The sequence below is a fragment of the Nematocida ausubeli genome, assembly GCF_000738915.1.
Source record: "Nematocida ausubeli strain ERTm6 chromosome Unknown supercont2.7, whole genome shotgun sequence".
NCBI lineage: Eukaryota > Fungi > Microsporidia > Nematocida > Nematocida ausubeli.
In genome coordinates this window covers 1-23,324 of record NW_026515640.1, presented here as the reverse complement: position 1 = coordinate 23,324, position 23,324 = coordinate 1, and the positions used below count along the sequence as shown (strand labels likewise).

Here is a 23,324-nt window from a genome sequence, read left to right as displayed (position 1 = left end):
CTGATGGATTTCTGCATATTTAAATTTCACTCTGAAGCTTCAATAATTTCATGCGAAAATCCTCTTTGCAGGAGTCTATTTATTTAAGGCCCAGAGCATATCTTACTATGATAGATATGCAGGGATAACTCTATAGATGAATTGTGAACCGCTGTGATACTCGCAGATTCAGCCCAGAGACAGAGTGAAATGGAAGCCTTCACTGAAAATTCAATAAATATTTCGCTGGTGCATGGGAGACTGAGCTATCCTGCTACACTGCAGACCAAGTAAAAATGTGTGGCAGGGCGTACTATATTTATTCTCTTATTGGAATAGCTGTGATATTTCCTGGCGGACATCCTCTATGTCCTGGTTGGTTATTTGCCGGATCTCCTCAAGCATCTTTGACAGGCCCTGGTACAGAGCAGTCTTAATGGGAAGGGCTGCCTTCTCCTCAGATGTGATAAAGTAGTTTAGCTGTATTACAAGTTCATCTGGAATTATTTCGCGTGTCTCTGATGCACTGGAGTCCAGAGAAGGCTCTACCTTTTCTAAAACCTCTGGACTCTCAGACATACTCAGAAGGTCAGTGCTCTCTCTATGGCTGCTGTGCGTCTTTTCTGTCTCTGCTGATTGCTGAATGAAGGAAATATTCTCTGATGATGGATTCAGAGTAGGCGTAAACCTGTTTTCATTGTTTCCACTCTCCTCAGTTTCTGGTGTCTGTGAATCTTCACTTTTTTTTCTTTTTAGGGTGCTCTTCTTCTTAGTGCTTGAATTCTCCTCTGGCACTGTCTTCTTTTTCTCTTCACTCAGATTTCTTCTTGACGGCAGTCTTCTGCTTGTCATGTACTCCGTGCCACTTTCAGTTTTCAGCTCAATGTTATTTATGGCCGTCTCTGGGAGACCAATCGTATATACAGGCATCTTTGCTGTGTCTACCTTTCCTGCAATGAGCTGCATGTAAAAGTATGAGTTCTCGTCTAGATCATCTTCAATGAACATCCGGTTCTCTATCTCTGCAATTTCCATGCTGCATTTTTTGTTGTGCCACCCGTGCAGCTCTTTTATACGCGGGCCTGTGTGGGCCCTCTCCTCCCCAGATATTCTGCAGTTAAACCCGCAGTTGAAGCAGAACATATTTGGGACATTGTCCTCTATGTTGTACAGAAACAGACCGTGCGAGGCAGCACTTACTCTGGCAGGGCCTACCATCCTGTGCTCTCCCCACTTGAATGACTCCATCCGGGCCTGGGCTTTATGCATATGGAAGAGAATGCAGTCAGACGAGTGCATCTTGTGCTCCTTCCAGGGAATGTCTTCCTTGTCCCAGCCATCGAGTGCCTTCCCGCAGAACTGACAGATCACCGCATCGGCAGACTTTTCAGATAAATCCCTTGCAAACCCAGCATATGCAAGTATTTCTGCGCTGTGCTGCGGGGTACCCCATTCATCTCCTTCAAATGTTTTCACTCGAGACTTTAAAGAAGTAATCTTTTCTATTGCCATATGAACAAAAAAAATATGCGAACAAATTATACAGTAGAAGTAGTTCCGTACGAGATGGACAAGGACCGGTCTCGGGCTTATGTTACACCAAACTGCCTGCGGGAGTCTCATTTGAAGCCTGGGCAGCACGTAAAAATAACCGCAGGCACGCGGGAGACTGTGCTGAAAATAATCCCAAAGTTTGACGGTGATGACCACGCCGTGTACCTCCCCCGAGAGGAGATTATGCTCCTTGGAGTGCGGGCAGGAGACCTTGTGACAGTTGAAAAAAGCACACTAGACTATCCTGCGTGCACTCATGTGGTTGTTCTCTTTAAGAAAATGCGAAAGACTGTGGAGAGGCTTGAAGCACTTCGGTTAATTCTGGAGGATAAAAAAGTTGTGCAGAACGGAGATGTCATCCTTGGGGGACAAATAAAAATAAAAGAGGAAAGAGCAAGAATATCCGAAGAGACAAAAATAAAAATAGAAATAGAAGACAAAGCACTTCCTGCTACAGGACTGGAGAAGGAGATCGAAGGCCTAAAACAGTTTATTGATAACGCGCACTGTTCCCAAGGCAGAGGTGCAGAGGAAGAAAGCATCCAGGAGAAGAGAGTGTCCGTGTACATGCAGGCCCCCAGGGGAATGGTTATATCAGGCGAAGCAGGAATGGGAAAGAAAACCCTCTGTCTTTTTGTTCTCCAGGAGATTGGGAAGGAATGGGTGCGTGTCCACGGGCACAGCCCAAAGGCAATTGAAGATGCATTTGAGTATGCAAAGATAAATGAGCCATGCACTGTGTGGATTGACAGACTGGACAGATACGTTGAGGAAAAGCAAATAGAGACAGTGTCTCTTGTGGAGAGGATGCTTGAGGAAATCACAAAAGAGAGAAAAAGAATTGCCGTTATTGCAACAGTAAACAGTCTGTCACAGGTTCCTAGAGAGCTGAGGAGTGCACATGTGCTGGATAAGTCGATTATTCTGCACGCCCCCACATCAGCCCAAAGAAAAGCGCAGATTGAAATGGGCGTACAAGAGCACTCTGCACAAATGGGGTGCGCTGTAAAGGAAGATGTTCTCGATGCAGCTGCAAAGAGAACTGCTGGGTTCACACGGGGGGATCTTTTCCTTCTTCTTCGGGACAGTTTATTCTCTAAGGGACCCTCTGAGAAGGAAATCTGCACGGAATCTCTGCAGAAAGCCATTCCACTTGATGAGTCTATGAGAAACCTTGCAATTTCAAAAGGGACGGGTGTGTGCGATGGAGAGTGCATGCACAGGCTCATGACACAAATAGTGCGCACAATCCCAAGTGCTTCAGATGGAGCACCTGCTGAGGTGCCAGATATCAGATTTTCATCGATATTTGGACAGGAGGTTGCTAAAGAGAAATTGATGGAGACAATTATCTGGCCGATAACACACAGGTCACTGTTTTCTGAGGTGGGGGTGTCGCCTCCAAAGGGTGTTCTTCTTTACGGGCCCCCAGGATGCGGGAAAACACTTATCGCACAGGCACTCGCAAATGAGAGTGGATCTGTATTTCTTTCAATACGCGGGCCAGAAATAATGGGAAAGTACGTTGGAGAAAGCGAAGAAAGAGTGCGCAGGGTATTCGCAAGTGCGCGTGCACAGGTGCCTTCTATTATATTTATCGATGAAATTGACTCAATTGCCCCTCATAGAGGCGCAGAGGGTGGGCAGGTTGACAAAAGAGTTGTGTCAACTCTTCTCACAGAAATGGATGGTGTAGGTGGTGCTGCAGGAGTCTTTGTGCTGGGGGCAACAAATAAGCCGTGGAGCATTGACAGTGCACTCATGCGGCCTGGCAGATTTGACTGTCATGTCTTAGTGGATCTGCCCAGTAGAGACACACGAAAGGAAATAATCCAGAATAAGCTTGGGAAGACGCTGGCTGCAATAACCCGCTGGGGTGTGCAGGAAAAGAACACAGGCCTTCTTGCTGAGTTCCTTGCAGATACAACAGAAGGATTTACAGGTGCGGAGCTGACTGGTCTCTGCACAGAGATTTCAATGGGTGCTCTTCGGCTCAAGATACAGGGAACTGGCTCGGGGGATGGCGAAGTGACAGAGCAGGCCATGCTTGACCGATTGAAAGAGATTGCCAGAAACACAACACCCCGAATTCCCCTAAGGGAAATAGAGACATTCCGGCAATTTTCGCGTGATCCAATGAGCATCCCGCACTGAAGGTCTGCACTGCATATATGTCTAGTAATAGTGTGGTTTATCTCTGCATTTTTGTGCTATACTTCTGAATCTGCAGTAATTAGATCTCACTCAGAAATTGCAAGAAAACAATAAATATATATGCTGTCTAAGTAGTATAAACTTAATACAATTGCATTTTACACGAAGACTTCGGGTTATATCGGGTATTTTTTGATATTCTGCAATACACTATAGTCTAGACTACTGCCTTTGGTTGATGACTTAATCATATTTGTATGCACTGTATACTCTATGGCCTTTAATAGATGTATATTGCAGAATAACAAAGAATATTTGTTTTGTTCGCTCTGGCATACACTATATTGCTTAGTCATGTTCATATACAACTATTTTCCTATTTACCTTTCATAATGATTTCATGAGTATTTGTGCACTTTCTTGTGTGTTCTCTCTTATAGTAGAATTTATTTTAAATTTGAAGGCGTACACTCTGCTACAACTAAAATATTTTGGATTATATTGGGTTATAAAAATATGTAAGTAAAGGGGACTGTAGCCAGAAAAATTAAAGAAATATAAAGAGAAAGGCTTTTATTTTTAATGAGCAAAAATAGTTGGGTTATTTATTGTCTATGGGAATATACTCTATGAAGGAATCGAATTTATGGGGTAACTGAGAGGGTGCTTTAATATCTTCAGCCAAGTATATTTATGAGCCTGTTAATTTTGTCCATATCACTTTCACTGTGGCATAACTTATCCATTAGCTTACCAAGAGTTTGGATGGCAGTGAGGCATACTTGGCGTGACTCAATGCAAAAAATATATCTTTCTAAGATGAATTTGTAGTTGCAAATTGCATGGAAGTTTATCTTAATTAGCTCTAGATTTAGATTCTCCTCTGCACATAAATAAGTCAACCATATAAAATGCATCCGGTCCTTCATTTTAGTTTCATATTCAGGGTATGCTTTCCCGAAAATTTCATTAATCTCATTGGCATACTCCATGCTTCCATCTTTGAAGATTTTCCGGGTTATATTTCTATTCACTGAACCTATTAGCAGTGGATTTGAGTGCATGCCTTTTCCAGCGCCAAGTTGGCTTATGACCATTCTGAGCCATATCATAAAAATATCTACATTGCAATCTAGAATGTACCCAATGAAGTTTTTAAGATTTGAGCGAAACTCTACAAGCGCGCGCAGATCCTCTGTTAGTTGTATTCTTGGGTAGTTCGTAGCACCGCTTCTTTTTTTGTACTCTGTTGCAAAGACAATTGGAGAAAGTATTCGTAATTGAATCTCCCAGTTATCCAGCTCTGTGCTTCCTAGTATGTTGGAGGTAAAACGAACAACAGGGTGTGTTTTGGATAGATTTTGGTCCATGGTGTATGCGATGTAGCAGGTAAGTAGCTCTGCCTTATAGTCTAGGTCACGGATCTTCTTGATCAGTAGAAGTCTATTTATGTCTATGTGGTTGTTCTGTATGGTCCTGCGCACCTGCGCCTTCATAAACTCTTCAGTCTTCTGAGGGCTGTCAATCTTTCTTATTTCATACGCAACGTATGCAGCAAACAGATTCTCAATAAATGTTCCTTCATTTTTACAGAAGCAGTAGTCTGCTATTTCATTCATTTTCTCTATTCGGTCATCCTTGATTTTCATAATAGCTGGCTTCATGTCAATAGTACCATGGCCTTGCTCTATACCCAAGACTATTCTATTCGTAATGGACTTGTATTCAAATGTAATAGTAAGCTGTCCAGATACATCAGATCTTCCGTTATTATATACAGTTCTATTAAGCCCAGAGAAATGTATTTCTACATTTTCTGTATTGGATAGGCGCTTAACTAGTGCCTTTGTATACTCTTTAATCTCATTGTATAATTTATAGTCTAACCCACTTATTTTCCCCTTTAACTCCTCTGAAAAGCCAAGTATTTTGTCTTTTTCTTCTCTAGGGGCATTTATTACTTCAGCAATAACCATGAGCATATTTATGAGGCCTGTGTCTATCTCGTTTCTTTTTCTGCAGTATGCAATGCTAGGCTCTTTTAAGTCAGCAACAACTTTGCACCACTTTCTCTGAAATTCATCCTTTGTTGTGTCAAACGGCTGGTTCTTCAAAGAGAAGAATTCTTCAAGCTCTTCAGAGACATGCCCCATGTGGTCTGTCCGATAAATTCCCTTTGCTGGGTCATAAGCGAGGCAGCAGAAGAGAGAAAGGATCATGCACTCCACACAGTTACTGTATCTCTCCAATCTGTTAAAAGAAAACGACTTGTTTTTACGTGTGTAGTAAGGGACAGATTTGTATGCAGGAAGCTGCGTTTTGTCTGTAAATGGAAAGACCTTATACCTAGCCATAATCTGCTGACTTTTTTTCAGTAGGCGCATATACCTTGTATTCACCATAGTTCCAGCTGGCTTAAACAGTCTGTTGTATACTGAGTTGTCTTTGCTTGTTGCCTCTGTTTTTGGTGCGTACTTCTCTGTCATTTCGTGCACAGTCTGAATAAACTCTATTGCACGCTGTGCTGTGTCAATGAACCCAAATATGTATGACTGGATTAGGAACTTGGGACTGTCCAGGAACTTTCCTGTGGCAAACTCATCATATGAGCACTCATCTACCATCATGCTAAGTACTTCACGATTGACTGAATTCTCCTTGAAAAAGCTGATCATTTGCTTAACTTTCTTCTGTTGGAATGTTTCTGCTTTGTCTGTTGCAGGGTTCAGCCATGGGACTGCCATGGGCACTTTAAAGTATATTTCGTCTTTTTTGTCTTTTTCATAGACTTCTAGTACAGTGTTAGTGACTTTAATGGGAATATTCACTCCCTCAGAGAAAAGGAGCAGTATGGCTAGAATTTGCAATGCATGCTTCTCTGTTGTCTCTGCCCGGAGAAATTGAACAAAAGACTGGTTCCCTCGTGTCTCTATTGTTATGTCACCAGTCGGTGATGGAAACAGCTCAATCAGATGATTGTGGTACTTCTCAGCGTACACATCCATTTTATTAGTGGACTGTGCTGTATACGCTCTGTCCCTTTTTTCTTCTCGTACGTACAGATATCCCGTGTTCGTCACAGATTCAACTGCATATTCCTCTAATTCGTACTCTATGTTAATCTGTGGTGAGAAGAATCTTTTGTTGTACATGCACTCCATCCTCTGGTAGATGTATCCCCGGAGGAAGTTAAGAGGGCCCTCTGGGTTGATCACTACTTGAGAAGAATCTGTTGCAATTTCAAAATTCAGTGTAGATTCTACTTCGCTTAGGGTTATATCTGCTCTGCACATATTCATCAGTAGAAGACTAATTAGGGTAACTGACTTGAGCCAAATAACGGAACACCTCATTTTTAGAAATAAAATAAATCATTTTTCAATATATATTAACGAATATATACAGAAGGATTTATAAGCCACTTTCTGTTGTCTACTAGTGCATATACTAATATACCTTACTAATATCCCTTACTGAATATTACTAAATACACTATTACTATGAATATTTAATTCGGGTTATAGAAGACAAGGAATATAACTCGAACTAACCTGAATACAACCCGAAATAACCCGAATAAAGAGTACTATGTCTCATTACATGCTATTTATCTTGTCTACTTTACATTCACATCCTTTTACATCTCTTCCTGTGGTAGTATGAATATAGACATATTCTGGTTTTTAGTTTTATAAATCCCTCTAGAACAGCACGATGCATGAAGGCATCTATGATGTCTTCTTAGAAGAATTAAAATATACGTATAGTATGCCCAGCAGTTCTTGCTTGTATATTTAAATAGAACTATTCATAAAAACCAAATACACCTGGTATTTTTGTGTTTAAAATAGATAATCTTGATTGCCTCTTGTGCAATGCCTATAGTCACTGCTAAGTCTCGTAGTTTATTAATATATTACATATTTTTATTTCTGTCTTTTATTTCTGTCTGCAGGCTGTCACTTAAATAGTCAGTTTTACTTTTATTGCTGAAAAGAATGGAAGAGCTTCGGATTCTTGTCACCACGGATAACCATCTGGGATTTGCAGAGAGAGACCACATTAGAGGAGAAGATTCCTTTCGGGCATTCGAAGAAGTCTTTGCACATGCTCGCGAGACACAGGCTGATTGCATTCTTATATGCGGGGATTTATTTCATGAAGTAAGCCCCTCTAAGTATACAATATACAGAACAATGGAGATTCTGCAGAAAAACATCATGGGCGACCAGCCGATAGGAATGGAGTGCCTGGAAAACGGGAACTTTGTGAATATTGACAAGAAGCAGAGGAGTGTGAATTACAAAAGCACAAATATGAATATCCAGATGCCTGTGTTTGCCATCAACGGAAACCACGACGAGCCTTCTGGGCACCGAGGAGTGACTGCTCTGGATATATTTGCAGAGGCTGGGCTGATCAACTATTTTGGCGGAATGGGTGGAAAGCACGAAAGTTCAGTGATAAGCCCGATCATTCTGAAGAAAGGGGAGGCTTTGCTTAACTTATACGGAATGGGGGGAATTCGGGATGAAACGATGAGAAAACTTCTGGCTGAAGAAAGAATCACACTTGCTCCTGCTGCAAAGGGTGTGCGTGTGATGGTCATTCACCAGACGCGGTGCGGTGTAGGGATCAACTCTTATGTGCCAGAGGAGCTCCTTAGCAAAGACCTGGATCTAGTTATATGGGGGCACATGCACCAGTCTGAGCCAATTCCCGTGCAGAACTACAAAATGGGGTTTCACACGCTGCAGCCTGGGTCTACAGTGCAGACCTCCCTATGCAAGGCTGAAAGCAGTGATAAGCACTGCGTTCTTCTTAAAATCCGCGAGGATGGGTGGAGCAGCACGCCAATATTAATGATGAGTCCGCGGCATCTGGTCTTCAAAACGATCACTGCAAAGGAAAGCAATATAGAGGAGAAGATCCGGTCTGAAATGCAGGCCATTCTGGAAGCCCATCGAAATGCGCACAGACCCCTTGTGAGACTGCGCGTGGAGGTTGACGATGCAATATCCAACACAATTATCCCAAAAAGAACCATGAAGGAGTTTGCGGACCGGGTTGCAAATCCAAAGGATGTGCTAAGGATTATCCACAAGAAGAAGCAGCCCATGGCAAAAAGACTAAGTGAGCCGCGCCCTGTGCAGGCCAATGCGCAGTTTATGCTAGACATAGAGGATGTCCGGATTCTTTCCAAAGACATATTCGTGCAGAGCATCATGGAGTGCATAGACAGAGAGAATAAAATGGTTATATCGCACCGATATGATGAAATAGTTCAAGAAGTAGCGAAGGTTCTAAAGTCACACAGATGGACGGATATTGAGAAGGAAATAAATCCAGCCGTTTTGGAGATAGAGAAGAGATTTGCATACGGACGAGCCTCAGCCCTAGAAAACATATCACGGGAGGAGCAGATGAAGGAAATAGAAGACCGCCAAAATATCTATAACATAAGTATGGATGGCCACGAAGTAGAAATTAGCAAAAAAGTATCGCTAGAAAGTGAGAGAGATGTGCATGCTGTGGAATCAGAAGTATACAGGCGCCCTGCTGAATGCAGCAGACTGCCCCAAGAAGCAGCAGAAGAAAACACCAGGCCCCACTGCTTTATGTCCAAGCAAGAGCCAGTAATTTCTGGCATAGCAGGCGCAGATATTCTCCAGGAGGAGTCTAGTGTGTCAGAGGCCCAAAAAATCACGCCTTCCAATGAGAATTCTTCCAAGAGGGCCAAGATAGACTATACATTTTCATCACTTTGGGAGTAGTCATTTGCTTCCTTTGCGCATGTCTGATATACCCACTAATGTGCTCTTTCGGAAACAGTTCTTCTATTCTATGTGCTTCTTCCATAATATACTGGAATTTTGCTACATCATAGCAGACTGCACTAGTAACACTCATTTTCTTTTTAATTCGCAGGCTCTTTCTAGCGCATTTTATTCTACTGTATTGATGGTTATGCGTATCATAGAAGGAATAATTATTAGCCAGAAAGCATATGAATTTGTATATAAGCATGCGCTGCAGATTTAGACCGCTTGTCTCTTTGTTATGGAAACTGCATTTTCCATGGTTTCATATTAGTAAGCACGCGCTGTGTTTGGCTAATGATTCTAAAATTTCTTCTAAGGAGAAACCGCTTCTGTATTGCTAATTTAGTATACATCCTCGGTACTCTTTGCGTTGGCATGCACTCTCTGTTCTTGGGAAAGCACAACATCATATTCAGAGGGCTCACTGCAGGATGGTGTATTATCGTGGCAGTGTGCATGTACATATGCTGTTTTTACAAGATAACCATTTCAAATATGATGTATGCAATGTATTTGATGATAATCAATATAGGAACACTTCTGCTAATTGTGTTTCTCCGCTTTTTATTTGAGTTTAATGCAAGTGACCCACTTGCTGTTCCATTTGACAACATTCCAATTGCTGTGATTTGTTTCTTCTCCCTTGCTAATATGCTCTATATTACATCAATTCGGAAGTGTCTTATTGATGGGCTAGTCCAGCCTGTTTTCATACAGAGAAGAAAAAAGATAGAATCTAGAGTTGTTTATGCACGCAGAGAGTACCCCGAGATTTTCAATATCCAATAGAATGCATGACGAAAGTATCCAATTATCAGTAAGCTTCAGCTAGATAAAGAATCCTATAATTTACCCCTTATGAATTCAAACACTGAGAACAATGAGAACAGCAAGACAAAGGCAGTTGCAGAAAAGATGAAAGCCACAGATGACCAGGCACACATGCAAGTGCAGAAAATAAAAGACTCCAAGCTGGGAAAGCTTCTTCCAACAGAGTATGATCGCGTCTCTACAAAGCAAGTTGCGCTGATAAGCTTGATTTTAAACGCAGTTGTGGGGGTTTTTACGTATGCGCTTTGCATTGCGCTATTCAGTACGAATCCAATGGCCAGCTTTGCAAAGTCCGCATGGGGAATAGTTTTGGGGATTCTGTATCTTTTAAGCTTTGGGCATGATCTATTTGTCTATTTGACAGACAAGGGGACTATGCTTCTCTCCTTCTTAGGCCTGCGGGCTCTAAGTCTGTTGGGAACAATCGTGGTGACTTTATTCCTTTCTGGTGTTTCAGCAACTCTTATGTTTAAGAGTTTCATTATACTGATCAACATATTAGCCTGTGTGGCGTACATGTATATATTTTCAATATATATTTCGCACATAAAGACAGGAGGGAGTGTGTCGGGTGACCACCAGGAAGTATAGTATGCATTTTTATTTTTAAATAGATAATAGCTAGTAGTATACTAAATAAAGCAAATTATACTAAGTTTTGTACATTTGTCTTTGCGAAGAAATCATGTAAGAGGAAGTCATATATTCCCTCTCTTCATATTACTGCAGTGCGCAGAGATACGGAGTTTAATGTGTAATGCGAATTGGTGGGTATTATGTGCAGTGATCTGGTGTTTCCAGATGCTGTCAGTGGAAGCATACTGGGCTTCTTTCGCGTGGCAGATCCATCACACATGTTTCATCCAACTATCTAGTCTGCTCAAGGCCGATTGGTCATTTCCAAACTAAACTTGGATTTCTTCTACTTTTTTATATTCTGGTTATATCCATGCTTATAATACAATATAAAGCATGAAAATCAGCGATAAGATTCTGAGCTATTTGTTAAACTATTCTTCTATAGAGTGCAGGCCATGCAAGGAAATATACTGCATATTTATGTAATCTTCTGGAAAGTGCTACTTTTCAGTATATAAAGACATGGGCATGGCTTTCTACATAATTGAATGTTTTTTCTTTTATTTAAAACTCTACAGATGCAAAGATTAAACTATAGAGTTTATAAATAAAAGAAAAAAAGCACATTTTTATACGCTCTGCATAGAATCTGACAATATACATTTTATTAGCGATAATAGCAAGTGATGGGGTTTGTTGACATGACACGCCATAAATTGATTGGTTTATTAATTTTGATAATACATCAAAGCTAAATTAAGCTCAAAATATCTAAAGAGGGGAGTTTTCGGATATATACTAAGATTTAATTTTCCTATGGGACCAGAGTGCATATGGCGTGCATAAAGATGATTTTGACGTGTAGCAAGTAATATCCATAAAAATATATTTTATTTTAAATAAGTGTGTACTTTATATTCTATATGTGGCAAAATTACCACTTCACTAGAACTTTCTTGTTATTGCAGGAGAATCTAAATAAAGTGGTCCTTACAGAGAGATTATCTCTGTTTGGGAATCTGACTCTGCGTATAAAATCAGACACAATTCTGCAAAAACCCAAAATATAGAACAAGTTCAAAGAAAACCACTTGTTGAAAATACTTTTACCACAGAGACAAAAGTTCTTCATCTATATTTGTGTATATTAAGCTGCTATTACAAGCGATAGCGCTTCTGTATCTATTGAGGGTTACTATGTTATTTGTCTATAATAAATTGCGCATACATGAACAGATTCTATTGCTTAAACAGCAGATCTTGAATATACATATGCTGCAACTTTGTCTTTTATACCAGTATTTTTAGCGACTAAAGCCATTTCATTGACTAATACAGGATCTATGGGAGCGATGCTTAAAAATGACGACATAGGTGGAATTCCAAAAAGGGCTGCCAATACATAAAACAAAAAGAAAACAGAGACAGCAACCCCACCGATTTGGATGATTTTACTGTAGAATTCTTCATCTTCATACTTTGCCTTGGAGCGTAGTTTCTTTCTGAGCTCATTTGGCGTTACTCCTTTAACGCTTTTCTCAATAAGCCAGTCACCCACTTTTGGAGAAAGAATTGCCCATACAACCTGGTCTACAAATGCAACCAGAGAATATACTTTGAAGAATATGATTATAGAGAGCAAAATCCCTTTGAAAAAAAAGTATGACATGGTTAAGCGGTTTTTTTTGTATAGGCGATCTTTCTTTTTATCTGATTCTTCGAGCTCAGATATTTTGTAGTACTGGCCTATTGTCTCACCAAAGAAAGCAAGGCACGCAACCAGAGTAGTTCCCACTGGCCCGTGCAGACACATTACTGCTTGCTTCATTCCACTCAGCAAAGAAGGCCCGAGATAATCACACTCATTGATGCATCTTGTTATTGTATAGTTCAAAACAAACATGTCCAATAAGATGGCTGTAGAGATCAACACGAAGATCATAGACTTGAATAGAGAAAGTGAGAATATAAACTGCATTAAAGTATACGTACTTCTTCGCAATACAACAATCCATTTGCTTTCATTCAATTTAGCTTTTGCTTTTTCTTCTTTTAGATCTACAAGTATCTTACCATCCTTAAAGTAATCTTCAGGATTATAATGTATATAAGGACACCCCTTGTCACGCACAAGCAACCAATACTGTTCATATACAGATATTTCCTCATTGTTATTGCCGTCAGCAGTCTCAATATCGTATATGGTGTTTTTCTCTTTCTCATGCGCTTTGCAGAGTACGTCATAATTCTCTTTATAGTTTACGCAGTAGTAACCATGTGTGAACATCTGCATCAGCCATATTAAAACATGCAACTTCCCACCATTTGCAACAAGAGCAAGAAGAATGATATTGTACGAAACAATGGACTCGCATATGATAGCCATAAGCTTAACAAACTTGCACAGTGCAAGCCACAAAAACGTGCCGGCCTCTTTTGGTGTTTCTGTAGCCACTATTAACTTCTTGGAAGGGTCTATTGGTTTTCCAAGCACACCACAAGCCCACAGCATGCTGATTGCTACTACTAAAAACATTATCTTTTGCATATTCTGCATTTTGTATGCTTGTTTCATTTTCTAAAAAAATTTTCTGAGATTTAATAGTGTAGATACTCTATACTTTAATAACAATCTTTAAATTATTTAGAATTTCTAACATATGTGGATTTTATGTGAAGCGCCGGAGGGTTTACAGATATTCCAATATGGTTTGTGCTCCTGTTCTTGTGCAGAGGGATATGTATATTCGGGTTATTTGGGTTTAGATATCTTTTGATACTAGAATTTAATTTATGTAATTTGCAAAAAAATCAAACAGATTTTTCTGTGTGATAATTATTTACGCGTAGGAGAGTCTCACTGATGAAAGAAGTCATACTCTAGCAGGCCAAAACTATTTATTCAGACAGAACCCGATATAATTGAATTCTGTATATTACAGGCATATTTTATATAGTTTGAAGTTCTTGCTGGTGGTATAGAGATTATTTTGCATAGTACCATGTAGTAATTGTGTAAAATAGGAGAAGTAGGCCTTGTGCATTGCCTTTTACAAGAACCAAATCTATCCAGTGTACATGACATTGCCCTTTCAAGTGCATGCAGTTGTATGTGACGTGCTGACTGTGACTAGAGTGTTAAATAAGAAAGAATGTGTGTATGGTATTTTAGGTGCTGGATTATATTGGGTTATGTGTTTAGTAGGCCTTTTTGCATGTTTATTTTAGCTATTCAATGTTATATAGAAATGCACAGCTGATTTTCTTTCGGGTTATATTAGGCTATTTAGAATATATCCTACTAGAGAAATATATATGGCAGCATGCTGTGTTTTTTCGAATGGAGAAGGAAAAAGTTTAAACTATTTAAAAGGGATTCTCAAATAGGCAAGGCCATAGTATATATATAAGCCATAGAAGTGAAAATTGTATTTTGCTTCTTTTAATTAACACGCATATATACATATGTTTAATCTTTATAATAACCACTTTCAAGCACTTCAATTACTACAAGCGATGCAAATACCTCTAAAGTGTAATATCTAGAATAAAGAAACAGTGTAGATGTTGAAGAATCTACATTTAAGCAGGACTTTCAGAAGAAAGTGCACTTTGGCACATAATTCCTGTATAACTGAGTGCAGTGTTTGGAATGGTGGTATGCATATCCATCCATGTGGTATACACCACCCATTTAGCCTGCGTATAGTATATAAATGTATATCCAGCGGTCGGCATTCTTACAGTGCATATGCTGCTTTCTTCTGCATATTTTATCCAGTGGCTGCATTTTCTAAAAATATGTGCAGTGTGTATAGAGTGTGGACTGTAGCCATAGTGCTTGAGAAAATAGCTGCGGGTGTTCGGGATAAAGCGCTGGAAAACTTTCTCTACGATGTTTTTATATCAAACAAAAGCCTCTTTACAATTGTAAATGGAATAATAGACGAGACAAGCCTAGACAATGTCCCAATCCTTTCAAAAGAGCTTGCGAAAAAGACCATTTTCCAGCTAGAATTTGCCACAGTGGCTGCAATTGTTCTTTTCCTCCGGGGGATGATGAGCATATTTGTTAAGAAGATGCCTATTGTTCTATATCTCACCCTATTTGATTACTTCGATGCCCGATATTGCAGAATAGCAAATTCGCAGGGGTGGTACGATGCAGTTGTGTTTTCTATGCTCTTTCTGCTAATGATATACTGCGCAAACTGTACTTTGTGCGAGGCCGTTGCATTTCGGGAGCGGTACTTACAAAGCCAAGTGCAGATTCAATAGCAATGAGGAAATAAATTATTTTGCAAAAATCCAGAGAAAGGCTGCATGGTGGAAATATTTAATCAAGAAAAAGAAAATGTGCACCGGCAGTTTATTGCAAGAGTGCGGAAAGCAGGGTTTGTCAGGCTGGTTTGTATCTCCCGGGAAATAGATCACTTTGCAGCGCTGTTCTCGCTGATAGTTTTGCTGGAGCGAGAGATTATAAAGCACGAGGTTATATGGAGCGAAACGAGAAGCGAAAAGCGGAAGGTTTTTGAGATAGGAATAGGAGAGGGATGCGGTATTGAAAATGGCGCGGTCATAGGGACGCAGAGGGAAAAGAGTTCAAGAAATGTAATGTTTTTGCTTGGTGAGTCACTGGAGGCTGTTATGTTCGATCTCTGTAAAAACATAGGACACATGCCGCCCGACTGCCTATGGAGCATCTGTGTGTCCTTGCACGGACGCGCTAATAATATGGAGCATCCCATGTGGAGAAGCCCAATAAAAAATAATCGAGCAGAGCAAAAATCAGAGGATGAAGATTCCGGCTATGAAGAGATAGAGAACAGGTTTGCAAACCATGAGCAAGCAGATGATATACAGCGAGAGGTTGCAGCTGAAGTTGCGCGGCTGGAAAGAGATGATGATGAAAAGAAGTCCATTCAGAGGCTGAGGGGCGTGTACTTTCCGTTTAGCCAGTGGTGCACGCTGTACGAGGCTCTTCTCCAGGACTTTGGGGTCATAGAGGAGCTTGGGCTGTTTTTCCAAAGGAAGAAGACGAAGCACTGTCTTTTGGAGAACCCGGAGTACCTGCTGAACCAGTTTCTGGCGCGGCTGGGCGTCTCTGTGGCGGCAGCGCAGGAGACCTCACTGAACAACCTAGTGGGGCCCGTGCAGACAGTGGTCCAGAAGAGCTTTAACAAGCGAGAGATATACTTTAAGCACTATCAGTATAACCTTGGGTTTTCCCACATTGAGGCATTCTACACTATATGCCATCTTATTAAGACGGGGTGCTTCACAGAGGCCGTGTTCTCCTTTAGAAATATAAAGTTCATGGACGTAAAGAAGGGCCTTGTTGAGTATGCAAAAATAGTGCAGGACGTAAAAAAAGGAGTTGAGAGAAGAAAGGTTCTGAAGGTGGACGGGATGAGTATGGTTCTTATTCCGAAGGGTGCTGTCTCTTTTAGATCGCACAATGAAATCACACTGATGAAAAAGGTTTTTGCGGGCATACACCATCTGTGCAGAATAAAAAACCCGCATAAAGAAGTTATTATGGCAGCGTATGTTGAAGACTGCAGAATATATCGGGTGTTTTTTAAGGAGAACGGCGAGATATGCTGGGAGGACGTGCAGGAGAAAGGCCTTAACAACCACATTATAGGCATTCTTACCCGGCTGGAAAACGAATAAGCGCATGCTAAGAGAAGTGAAACCCGCCAGAATACAGGCGCAGATAGTTGAGTATATAAGCAGGAAAGAATTCAGAAGGTATCATGCAGGCAGAGCGTGTGTGATGCGAATTGCACTGTTTTTTATGGAAATCAGTTTATATAACGGATGTAGGGATGAGAAGATATGTGCGGTTAAAGATAGAATGGTATTTGTTTGCGCTTGGATTTGACCCGAATTGCGCGTGATGGAAGCTAGCTGTTCTTCTTTTTATAATAAAGTTTAAATAGTCAAAGTTTGGAGGATATTTAGGTGCTGCAGAATATGCACTAATTTCAAGATGATTCTGCACTGCATGTCGGTGTCTTTGTGTGATATAACCCGAGTGTATTTGTGCTAGAGAAGTGTGTATATGGATACAGCTGCCATTTATCCTTGCAGCAAGCGTATTTTGTATGTGCAAGTTTGACTCTGTTTCAGCTAGAGGCACTTCCAATCCACAAATACCTTTTCTAATTTACTTAAACAGATTACTCTTTCAATATCATGGAATGTGCGCACAAATTTGCAATAAATATGCATGTTTATTCCTGCTGTAGCACAAGAATGCACTGCAAAAACGACGTTCATAGGTGGATAGGCAGTGTACCAATTATTTGCAGACTAGCAGAATACTGTGCAATAAGTAGAAAACTATCATGAAATAGAACATGTCATGAATAAGAGTAAATTATTTATTTATTCTTTGGGTATTTGAATAAATTTTAATGTGTCCAAATCTCTCTAAGGTAGACAACAAGAATGCTAAAAGCGCTCTGGAGAAGCCCAAGGGAGACTTCTCTCTAGACACTCCTACCAAGGTGCAGAGAGCCGCTGTTTTTGTCAGAATTGGGATTGAGTGGTTGCTGGGCGCCTGCTCGTGCCTTTTCCTTTTAATGGGCCTGCACAGAGACATCACAAAGGACGGTCTTGTCTCTGTAGTGCCGAAGGTAGTTATCTTTTTTTCAGTGTGCGTCTCAATGTACAGCTGGAGACAGGCAATTCTTAACTCTCTTCTCTCTAGGAAGGAGGAGCATCTATTCTTCCACAAGACAACAATCGCCATCATCATTGGCCTATTTGGTGCTATTTCGGGGAATCCGTGGTTCCTATTTTTTTTAACAAGCCGCTCCCTTAGCATGCAGATGTTTGTTCTGATGTTTTTTACGCATAGCATTATTTGGGGCTCTACTTTTTTCATGGAGAGTGCGCTGATAAAGCAGGTGATCTTTCTATATCCAATCATAGCTACTGGTATCGTGAACTTAGAGGAAATTCTTTCTGATAAAGGGATGCACTGTGCATATAGAAAAAGCAAAAAGTATCTTCTTGGCCTTTCCATGACGTTTGTTTCTTTCTGTATCATAGGATTTATCTTTTCGCCGCATGCTGAGGTCAACCAAATACTCTTCACCACGCCAAAAAGACTTTATGTATAGGCGGGTCGAAGGGTTCTGTACAATGGACCAGTGTAATAAATGAGGCTATTCGGGCTATATTAAGATTACATGCATCTATTTTTACTGTGCGCTGCAATTTGGATGCTTTTTAAGAAAAAGTGGTTTTCAAAAAGACTTTCATTATAATTCATGGCAGCACATACTAAGAGCACACTTTCAGCCCAGAAAAGCACATATTTTTTATTATAAAAGTTAAATTTATTTGAGAAAAGCTGCAGCTAAATGCATTGTCCAAGGAATATGTGATTTGGGGATTCTTGTAAAAGTGTCTAGTGTGCCATATAGAAAGCATAGTATACTGAAAGTATTAGTCCAATATAACTCTAGTAGCTTGCTGCGCTGTCATTTATTAATTAAATGCGCATCGAACACACTAATTGCTTATCTCCAGAGCCTAAAAGAGTATTTACAACAAGGCCAATTATGTCTAGCATATACTTCCCTTTACTATAAAAATTGTAAAAATTATAAAAATTATATTTAAAAAATTATGAAGAAGATAAGAAAAGGAGTACGACGATTAGCATTTATACTTATAATAATAGTATTGGATGCACACAAAAAAGGGTGCTGGGCAGCATCTGATTCTTCAGAATCCTTGTATCAAGACATAACGATGCAGCTTTTAAAATTCATTGATATACTGGATTTCACGCAAAGTGCATCGACATCTTCTACAAGAAATACAAGTGAAGACACAAGTATAAAGAGTGCTATAAACAGTAAAGGCGATGAGGAGGCATTGCCCATAGAGAAGATAGGCGTGCTTTCTGCTTATCCATATTCGAGCGGTATATATATGGGTTCACCGAGCTATGCAGAAAGAATGGCAAATATTTTTAATAATTTTTGGCTGTATAGACTCGCAGTAAATGTAAATTCCCCCAAAAAAGCTATAGAAAAGTTTGATATAGAAGGAGAGTACGTAGCATATATAGGCAAGGCAAACCCATTATTGTGCATTAAAGCGATACCTGCTTCTGGTGAATACGATGAAAGGGAAGTTATTGACGCAGCAGAGAAGTATATGGTTCTTCCTTTGAAGAAAGATACAAAAGAGGATAGCAAAAGCTTGAAAAAACCATATAATCGAAAGCTTAGAAAAGCCTTAAAAAATATTGCAAAGTATCTAGCAGAGAAGTATGAGGTTCATACAATAAATATTCCAAAATGTAAAAGCTGGATTATTTACTATGCAAATCTATTAGGGGAAATAAACAGCCCATATAATGAAGGAAGATACATAAATCTAGCATTAAATAATGAGAATTTAATGAATTTAAAAAGAAAAAACCAGATAAATAGCTTGGAAAGCAGTCAAATGCAAGAACAGTTTACTTCAAAGGAGCTTCAAATTAGATCCCCAATACCAAAAAACACTGAACAGAACTTGTTTGAAAATAGTGCTGCTTTTACCGTCTTAATATGGAAATGTAAAAATGGGCCGTATAATATGTTTTTTGATGTTCTGCCGATGAGAAAGAAGTCAGAAAACTCCGCATTCTCCTTACAAGAATATAGAAACCCGAATGAAAACATGCCAGGCTATGCAGAAAAACAGATGCACAAAATGTTCATTTTATTTGCGCATGGGTTCTACAATGACAGCTTAGGGTATATTTTAAAATTTGACGCTGTAGAAGTCGATCCAAATAAGCCCAGCGCATTCGAAAATTTAGAGAATGTTATAGAACCTCCTCAAATTGAAGAAATCACTAGCAGTGATAGTAATCTAAATGAGTCCAGCCCATGTGAGAATTTAAAGAATGTTATAGAATCTGTTCAAAATGAAGAAGTCAATAGTATTGATGAGGATCCAAATAACTCTGGAATTGAGGGCATTAAAAATATCATATACTCTACTGCCCCTAGAGACATTGAAGATCCTGCTGAAACTGAGGAAAGTTCGAATAATGATGAAGATCCAGAGAAAAATGAAGTGCCAGTAGATAAAGAAGCCGCAACTAAAAAACATGTGGCTGAAGAGGGCGCCGCAGTCAGTAGTCCTGAATCTAAGCATATTTCATCTCCATTAGAAGATGCAAAGGATATAAAACAAGATGACTTAGATTCTGCAAGCTTTAATGAGAATAATGATGCTAAAGAAGCAGAAGGCACGCTACATAATGAGAAAGTGCATGACCATGGCGAGCATCAGACAGATCCGCCCCAATATATAGAACTGCCTTCTGGCTCTAGCGAAAACAATATTATACCAGAAAGAAAGATGCCTCTTTTACCTCCTTTGGATAAAATTCAGAGAATTAGTCCAGACAAGGTTGGCAAAGAAGCAGATATATTTAGGAATGTAAGTGAGTCTGTTGACATAAATACTGATACGAATAAAACAAAGCATACTTCACAAGACTTTGCTAACCCAAGAAAAGAAAAGACGCTTACTCTAGATTCTGAAAAGAAAGAAGAATCCTTTCATCCTCCAGAAACTGCACATTCATCGGATAGTGAAATGCACATTGAATCAACTGATTATGCATCTATTGAAAGTTCTAATTCGAGCATGCACTCCTGCATAGAAACTGCCCCAAGTGTGCCTGATACAAAAACACACTCAGGGCATACTTTAAAACAGCAGCACCTAGAGAAGAAGCCTGAATATAGCGCTGCAAATCCTAGTATATATACTGGAGGCTTGGCACAGACAAAGCCTATTTTAGAGAAGTATAAGGCTGTACAGAGTATGCCTTCTGAAAAAAAGTTGGCAAAAAAGCAAAGATCCCTTCGTCAGCTGCTTATGTGCATAATGTGGATTGCTCTAATTTTAAGCATTATTCTTTTTTGTATTTTTATTATACTTATTTATAAGCAACAGACAGAAATAGAAAAGCTGAATGAGTTAGATGCAGATATAGCTGTTACTGGCGTATAGCTGACTAAAAACAAAAATACTATGCATTGGTTTTCTGCCCTGAGGGCGTGAAACCTCCTTCCCGGACCAGCAATATAGATTGGCGCTGGTGAATGCCTTCTGGGTTTGGCTGTAGGCCAACCCTCTATAAATGGCTCTTGATTGTTTATATGTATTAATTTTAGTGATCTAGGTTTTCTGGCAGTGTATATGTGTCTATGAGCATAACACTAACAGGAAAATATCACTAGAAACTATATATAGACGACAAGAGGTAAATTACATTCTGGTTATTATGACTAAGTATAATAATTCAAGAGGGGAAACTAACTAGCACAAGCAGCAATTTATATATCTAGAAGATTATATAAAGTTTAGTTATTCTTTATAGACGTACACAGGAATTTTGGATTGCTTTTTTACTAGCATACTTTTCTGTGCTGGCTAATTGTGAATACAAGATGCCTTTGCATGCTCATCTAGTCTATTAAACTAGACTAGCTTAGACATGCTGTGCTTTATTCCAAGAAAAAAAGAGCCCTAAACTACGAATTCTATAATAAATTCATATAAACTATCTATTATTACTATTATACTGTCTATGCCCTGCAATACCCCGCTGTATAAATTCAAAGCATGCCCTCATCAAAGCACTAAATCGATCTTTTACTCAAACCACACTCCTCCCTGCTGTTTCTATTGCTCATTAGTGCAAATCCACGATTTGTTTCTTCCTGTGCGAACAAAAATATTTTGTACAGATTTTGCCTCCGTATTCCTTTGTTTGCTCCTTGATGAGAAGTAGAGCCACTGTACAGAAAAACAGGAGAAGTAAAAAATTTTAAGTTATGGTTTACAATGCAGAGCAGGGAAAGCTGCCCGAATACACGCGCGCTTTTGCGCGAAAAGCAAAGTCACTCCTTTATAAATGTCCTGTTGTTTTCTTTGGCGCAGTTCTTTATCTTATGTATGTGATGACAGTTGGCGAGAAGATGTTCTCGTGCACTGGGTCCTTCCCGGGCGCCGAGGTGCACACAGCCAGCGCTATTCTATTTGTGGCAGCTTCCTGCGTTTCCCAAGTTTTATTCTTTGCTCTCTCTTCATACACGTCGGGGGTTATATCCTCGCCGATCTCTGAGTCGTTCAGGTACGTGCAGAGCATGCACGAGTCTCTTGCCGCTGGTCTGCCGGTGGAAAGGGTCTTCACAAACCTTTTTGTGTGTCTTGCTCTCTCTGTGCTTCTTACAAGCGCTGGGTTCTTTCTGATGTACATTCTTCGCGCTGAGCGCATGATCAACAGGATACCCTCTGGGCTGTCCATGGCGCTCTTTATTTCCATAGGGTTTCTGTGTGTGTCGTATGCAAACGAGCGGGTGTGTGCTGTCTCCAGCGCAGCAGGAGTGTACTGGCAGGCTGTTTTGGCGTTCAATGCAGTTGGCGTTGCTGTCACTCTTCTGTGCAAGGTGTGCAAGAAAAGGTGCCCTGCTGTGGCACGGTACAGTGTGCTTTGGGCTGGTGTTTTGCTCACCGCTGTGTTCTATGTGTGGGCACTCATAAAGGGGGAGACAACAGCCTCTCTCCTTAACAAGGGATGGCTGGCAAGTGACCCGCGCAAGGAGGTGGTTCTGGCTGTGCCGCGCATGGCTCTCCCCCACATAGACCTTCGCGCAGTGCTTTGGGAGATTCCGTCAATTGGGAAGATTGCTGCAATGAACCTCATGCAGTTTCCAATAAACTTTCCCCCAGCAAAGGCGCAGACCGGCAAAAGTGCGCGTGCGCGAAAGGAGCTGCTTGCAAACGGAGTGTGCAACGCAGTAACCTCTCTTTTTGGCTGCTCAGTGCAGGTGCTTCCGTCTTCCACAATTGCGGTGTACGAGTCTGGGTCCAGGCACATGGCAGACACGCTGCTGTTCACTGCTGCGCTGATTGGGTCTCTTGCTGCAGGACACAGACTCCTTCTCTATGTTCCATTTGCTGTGTTTGACATGCTCTTTCTCTGTCTGGGGCTGAACATTGTGCTGCAGTCCGGACTGGATGCGTTCGCAGAGGGGTGGGGAGTGTTTGCAGGCGCGGTCTGCGTGTCTGTTGTGTCCACGGCCACAGGAAGCGTGCTGTGCGGTGCTGCTATGGGCGCACTTCTGTACGCGGGGAAGTATATGTATACACAGCACAGCAGAGTGTGCTTCTCCCCTTGCGAGGTGTAAACAGCACAGACAACATGGTATAAAGGATAGACAGCATATCCACAGAGCAATAGGTGTGTGGGCGCATGGCTTGCAGTGGTAAAAGTGACTGCAGAGAGTATTCAGACGGCGGCTTAACCCGAAAACATCGCTGATTTACATCTCTGTATAGTGTGAAAATAAGGCACTTCAATGCACATGC

At 40.5% G+C, this 23,324-nt stretch overlaps 12 protein-coding genes across 12 annotated transcripts; 9 read left to right on the top strand and 3 right to left on the bottom strand.

Moving 5' to 3' along the window:
* Nucleotides 1–306: 306 nt before the first annotated feature.
* Nucleotides 307–1,491, bottom strand: NESG_02429 (uncharacterized protein; the record flags this gene model as incomplete). Its single annotated transcript, XM_053050033.1, has 1 exon — nucleotides 307–1,491. The coding sequence occupies one exon, from the start codon at nucleotides 1,489–1,491 to the stop codon at nucleotides 307–309; it is 1,185 nt and encodes a 394-aa protein (XP_052903662.1).
* Nucleotides 1,492–3,687, top strand: NESG_02428 (uncharacterized protein; the record flags this gene model as incomplete). The annotated part of the gene is made up of 1 exon (XM_053050032.1): nucleotides 1,492–3,687. The coding sequence occupies one exon, from the start codon at nucleotides 1,492–1,494 to the stop codon at nucleotides 3,685–3,687; it is 2,196 nt and encodes a 731-aa protein (XP_052903661.1).
* A 677-nt stretch (nucleotides 3,688–4,364) lies between these two features.
* On the bottom strand, nucleotides 4,365–7,040 carry NESG_02427 (uncharacterized protein; the record flags this gene model as incomplete). The annotated part of the gene is made up of 1 exon (XM_053050031.1): nucleotides 4,365–7,040. The coding sequence occupies one exon, from the start codon at nucleotides 7,038–7,040 to the stop codon at nucleotides 4,365–4,367; it is 2,676 nt and encodes an 891-aa protein (XP_052903660.1).
* Nucleotides 7,041–7,685: 645 nt separating this feature from the next.
* On the top strand, nucleotides 7,686–9,461 carry NESG_02426 (uncharacterized protein; the record flags this gene model as incomplete). The annotated part of the gene is made up of 1 exon (XM_053050030.1): nucleotides 7,686–9,461. One exon carries the CDS (start codon nucleotides 7,686–7,688, stop codon nucleotides 9,459–9,461), a length of 1,776 nt encoding a protein of 591 aa, XP_052903659.1.
* A 342-nt stretch (nucleotides 9,462–9,803) lies between these two features.
* On the top strand, nucleotides 9,804–10,298 carry NESG_02425 (uncharacterized protein; the record flags this gene model as incomplete). The annotated part of the gene is made up of 1 exon (XM_053050029.1): nucleotides 9,804–10,298. The coding sequence occupies one exon, from the start codon at nucleotides 9,804–9,806 to the stop codon at nucleotides 10,296–10,298; it is 495 nt and encodes a 164-aa protein (XP_052903658.1).
* Nucleotides 10,299–10,367: 69 nt separating this feature from the next.
* Nucleotides 10,368–10,931, top strand: NESG_02424 (uncharacterized protein; the record flags this gene model as incomplete). The annotated part of the gene is made up of 1 exon (XM_053050028.1): nucleotides 10,368–10,931. One exon carries the CDS (start codon nucleotides 10,368–10,370, stop codon nucleotides 10,929–10,931), a length of 564 nt encoding a protein of 187 aa, XP_052903657.1.
* Nucleotides 10,932–12,165: 1,234 nt separating this feature from the next.
* On the bottom strand, nucleotides 12,166–13,494 carry NESG_02423 (uncharacterized protein; the record flags this gene model as incomplete). Its single annotated transcript, XM_053050027.1, has 1 exon — nucleotides 12,166–13,494. One exon carries the CDS (start codon nucleotides 13,492–13,494, stop codon nucleotides 12,166–12,168), a length of 1,329 nt encoding a protein of 442 aa, XP_052903656.1.
* A 1,226-nt stretch (nucleotides 13,495–14,720) lies between these two features.
* Nucleotides 14,721–15,197, top strand: NESG_02422 (uncharacterized protein; the record flags this gene model as incomplete). The annotated part of the gene is made up of 1 exon (XM_053050026.1): nucleotides 14,721–15,197. One exon carries the CDS (start codon nucleotides 14,721–14,723, stop codon nucleotides 15,195–15,197), a length of 477 nt encoding a protein of 158 aa, XP_052903655.1.
* Nucleotides 15,198–15,242: 45 nt separating this feature from the next.
* NESG_02421 (uncharacterized protein) lies at nucleotides 15,243–16,595 on the top strand (the record flags this gene model as incomplete). Its single annotated transcript, XM_053050025.1, has 1 exon — nucleotides 15,243–16,595. One exon carries the CDS (start codon nucleotides 15,243–15,245, stop codon nucleotides 16,593–16,595), a length of 1,353 nt encoding a protein of 450 aa, XP_052903654.1.
* A 746-nt stretch (nucleotides 16,596–17,341) lies between these two features.
* On the top strand, nucleotides 17,342–18,052 carry NESG_02420 (uncharacterized protein; the record flags this gene model as incomplete). The annotated part of the gene is made up of 1 exon (XM_053050024.1): nucleotides 17,342–18,052. One exon carries the CDS (start codon nucleotides 17,342–17,344, stop codon nucleotides 18,050–18,052), a length of 711 nt encoding a protein of 236 aa, XP_052903653.1.
* A 511-nt stretch (nucleotides 18,053–18,563) lies between these two features.
* On the top strand, nucleotides 18,564–20,960 carry NESG_02419 (uncharacterized protein; the record flags this gene model as incomplete). The annotated part of the gene is made up of 1 exon (XM_053050023.1): nucleotides 18,564–20,960. One exon carries the CDS (start codon nucleotides 18,564–18,566, stop codon nucleotides 20,958–20,960), a length of 2,397 nt encoding a protein of 798 aa, XP_052903652.1.
* An 827-nt stretch (nucleotides 20,961–21,787) lies between these two features.
* NESG_02418 (uncharacterized protein) lies at nucleotides 21,788–23,143 on the top strand (the record flags this gene model as incomplete). Its single annotated transcript, XM_053050022.1, has 1 exon — nucleotides 21,788–23,143. One exon carries the CDS (start codon nucleotides 21,788–21,790, stop codon nucleotides 23,141–23,143), a length of 1,356 nt encoding a protein of 451 aa, XP_052903651.1.
* Between the last annotated feature and the right edge of the window lie 181 nt (nucleotides 23,144–23,324).